This window comes from Etheostoma cragini, chromosome 19 (genome assembly GCF_013103735.1).
Source record: "Etheostoma cragini isolate CJK2018 chromosome 19, CSU_Ecrag_1.0, whole genome shotgun sequence".
Lineage (NCBI taxonomy): Eukaryota > Metazoa > Chordata > Actinopteri > Perciformes > Percidae > Etheostoma > Etheostoma cragini.
In genome coordinates, this window is record NC_048425.1 from 1,344,569 (window position 1) to 1,348,069 (window position 3,501).

The window sequence follows — 3,501 nt, forward strand, 5'->3', positions numbered from 1 at the left end:
GGGGGCCTTCTCCAGTATCTCTCTCCCACACCTACAGACTGTGTACCTACACTCAGTAGCCATGCCGTAGCCCTTGTAGAGCAGCTTCAGGCCCTGGTCGTGGTCTGCAGCCTCCAGCGGAGCGTCTGCCAGCCGGCTGTAGATCCTCCACAGGGCTTCGCAGGCCCGGAGCCTCAGGGGCCGACCGTCTGAGTCCGCCCAGCCGGCGTCCTCCACCTGCTGCAGGCACAGCTCCGCCTGCTGCCTCGCCCGCTCCAGCTCACCTGCAGGACATCAAGTCAGTCTGCTGAATCAGCTTCATGGCACGTTGTTTCCCCTTCATTTTAATAGAGTTTGTATCTCAACTAACGATTGTTTTCATTGTCCTTTCTCTTCTCGATTATTCCATAAGTTGCTCGGTCTCTAAAATGTGAGAAAATGGTGAAAAATGTGGATAAGTGTTCCCCAAAAAGCCCGAGACGACGTCCTCAAATGTCTTATTTTGCCCACAACTCAAAGATATTCAGCTTGCTGTCACAGAGGAGACAAGAAACTAGAAAAGAAGCACCTTTTTTTCATAAAAAAATAACTCAAACCAATTAATTAATTAATTCATTCATCAAAACAGTCCAAATTCAATAGTTGACAACTAATCAATCTTTGCTGACCCCTAAGTTTAATATTGTCATGGTTGTGTTCATCCCTTGTAATAGAACATTTCTAATCTGTTATACTGTTGCTTAGTCTTTCTTCTGAATTGTTTGTTCCTCTTTGACAACTACGGAGCCCCCCCCAACCAATGATTGGTTTTATTGTCACAACAGAACATCGAAATATATTAAATAAATAAATAATGATAAATAAAATGTATAAAAATAGAAAATTAAGATATTAAACTTAAAGTTCTTTGAACAAAAAACACTAACAACAACAAAATAAATAATCAGAGATGCCAACAGGGGCGGACTAGAGCGCCCTCTGGTGGACAGACTATGCAATGGCAACACTAAATTACATTTTCATGAATATTTAATAAAAAACATCTTTACGTGTGTGTGTGTGTGTGTGTGTGTGTGTGTGTGTGTGCGCACACTGATGACCTAGTTTCAGGTAGGTCTCGGCCATGCACACCCGGGCCTCGGTGGCCGGTCTCGAGTGGCTCCCCTGCTCCCGGTCTGTACAGCTGTGGAAGAAGTGCAAACTGAGCCAGAGATCCTCCGGAGCTGAGAAGTACCAACCCAACATCAGACGCTGATCACACACCACCATCCAGGAACCTGTACACACACGCACACACACACACACATTCACAGACAAACACACATTCACACAGAGTAACCACTGTGAAGGAGACACACAATCCTGCATCGTAAATACCAAAACTCCATTAAGAATATCAGTAAATTCACCAAACTGACATATAAACCAGAGGACCAGGAGTTTAAACCTGATCATGACTAACTGGATTTTGACTTACATTTAAGTAGAAATTCAACAACAGCCTTAATGTTATCAGAAGTTACCTATTCGGTAGCTTCACCACATTTAGGGTGTGTATCCACGTAATATTTTCTATTAATACAAATGAGATTGAAGTGAGATTGAACTGAGTGTACAGGTTCTTTCGGCCTCCTCGGCGCGGCTCAGGTGCCGTTTCATGGTCTCCAGTTTGTCCAGTTGTCGGTCCAGCGGAGTCTGAAGTCTGAGATCTGAACCCGGTTCAGCCGCATCCCTCCGATCCCGATCGGCGGCGAGCAGAGAGAAGATCTCCGAGAACGCCCTGAGAGAGTTCATTGTTGTGGGTTTATATGTAAGACAGAGAAAACGCTGTACGTTCACATGGTAACAATAGACAAAGTGTCTGTAAGTGCGTAATTTAAAAAGATGTTGGCAAACACACACACACACACACACACGCACACACACACACGCACACACACACACGTTTAATCCTCCTCCCTACATCCTCAGTCCATTACCAAAGTAAACACATGAATGACGCAAAGAACGTCCATGGCTTCTAATATAGTTCAATGTAACAACTTCACGCGCTCTTTTCACATTGCCGTGTTTTTGGGCAGATTTTGGCTAACCAGGGTATGATGAAGGCATGTTGGGGGGGGGGGGGTTAAATTAGAAAGCTAACGTTAGCAGGGGATCGGGCTTTCTCAGTTGCAGCCCCGAGACTGTGGAATGAATCGCCTCTTCATGTCGGTGTGTGTTGTATGTTGTCTATTTATTGATTCATATCAACTTACAGCCCTTTGGTCGACCTGGTTGTTTTTAAACGTGATGGATTGAGCTAACAAGCAGCAGTCAGCTGTTTTGTTGAACAGCTGATGGCCCGGGAGACGCTCCGTCTGGTTAACACCAGTCTGTAGCGGTGACGGTCCTTCCTTTGCCGTACCTAAAGTTGTTGTGCTGTGTGCGGCCATGTTGTGTATTGTTTAGGCCAGGGGTTCCCAAAACTTTCAGCCCACGACCCCCAAAGTAACGGTGCAAGTGACTTGCGACCCCCCCCCACTATAGACGTATCCAAACATGTGCACGTTGACAACACAAAATAACACAACGGCCATAACATTATTCTACAGTAATTTACTCATTACTTTAATCTGAACCTCCCCTAATGAGATGCATGTGCAGTGTGTTTGGAGCACAGAGTCCAGTCCTGGTTTCATGTTGGAGACCGCTACTCGGAGATCCTCCTCCACATCCAGTCGCGCTGCACACCGCCCCGCTACGACTGATTCTGACGCTAATATGTCGTAAATCTGTTGCAGTGACCTCAGGGGTCGGAGAGGTCAAAGAAAATCAAAAGAGCCGTTCCCTTTTTATGTATTTGCTTGGTTTTATTTTAAATTTAGCCACTAGTTTTATCTTGGGTTAAAATCATGGCTAACGTATGCTATGTCTAATCGTTTTTAAATTTTTATTTTACTTCTGGAAATCCACTTGCGACCCCCCGCCCCCTCTCTGGCTCGCGACCCCCTTGTGGGTCCCGAAACCCCCACTTTGGTAATCACTGGTTTAGGGTCCTCGGCACCACGAGACAAATCGGCATCGCAAATTGAACACGTAATTATCCAATCGACTTGGATTGGATAATTAAAACACTGTTTTCTAGAGTTTTACCTTCTACAGCGCGACTGGATGACCACTAATGCCGATATTCAGAGAGAGAGATTTACCTGGGATAGCCTTCTCGAAGCAGCTGCACACAGATGTTCTGCTTAGGACTGTTTCTGAACCTGCAGAGATGAGCGAGGGAAGAGGAGAAGAGGAAGAAGAGGAAGAAGTTGGCGTTGCTCCCAACTTGGAGGAGAGAAGAAATTACTGAACGGATACATCTGAACTTGTTTTGCCAAAAGAAATAAATGCACCAGGTGAACTCACTGTGATATTTCTCCCCTGGAGATGAGCGGAGACGATCCGCTTCCGAGAGAATCCTCCTGTTTCATCCTGCTTAAAAAAAGACACACACACACACACACACACACACGCACACAAACAAAGACACAA

The 3,501-nt window shown here is 45.4% G+C and overlaps 1 protein-coding gene across 1 annotated transcript in view; it reads right to left on the reverse strand.

Annotated features, from left to right (window-relative positions):
• ttc29 (tetratricopeptide repeat domain 29) overlaps window positions 1-3,501 on the reverse strand; it is a 6,231-nt gene that overhangs the window by 1,772 nt on the left and 958 nt on the right. Inside the window, exons 3-7 of the mRNA XM_034857329.1 lie at window positions 3,376-3,444; window positions 3,171-3,230; window positions 1,596-1,759; window positions 1,080-1,256; window positions 40-263 (exon numbers count right to left, since the gene is read on the reverse strand). Of these exons, the coding sequence (XP_034713220.1) occupies window positions 40-263; window positions 1,080-1,256; window positions 1,596-1,759; window positions 3,171-3,230; window positions 3,376-3,444 (694 nt within the window). The remainder of the gene's footprint in view (window positions 1-39; window positions 264-1,079; window positions 1,257-1,595; window positions 1,760-3,170; window positions 3,231-3,375; window positions 3,445-3,501) is intronic.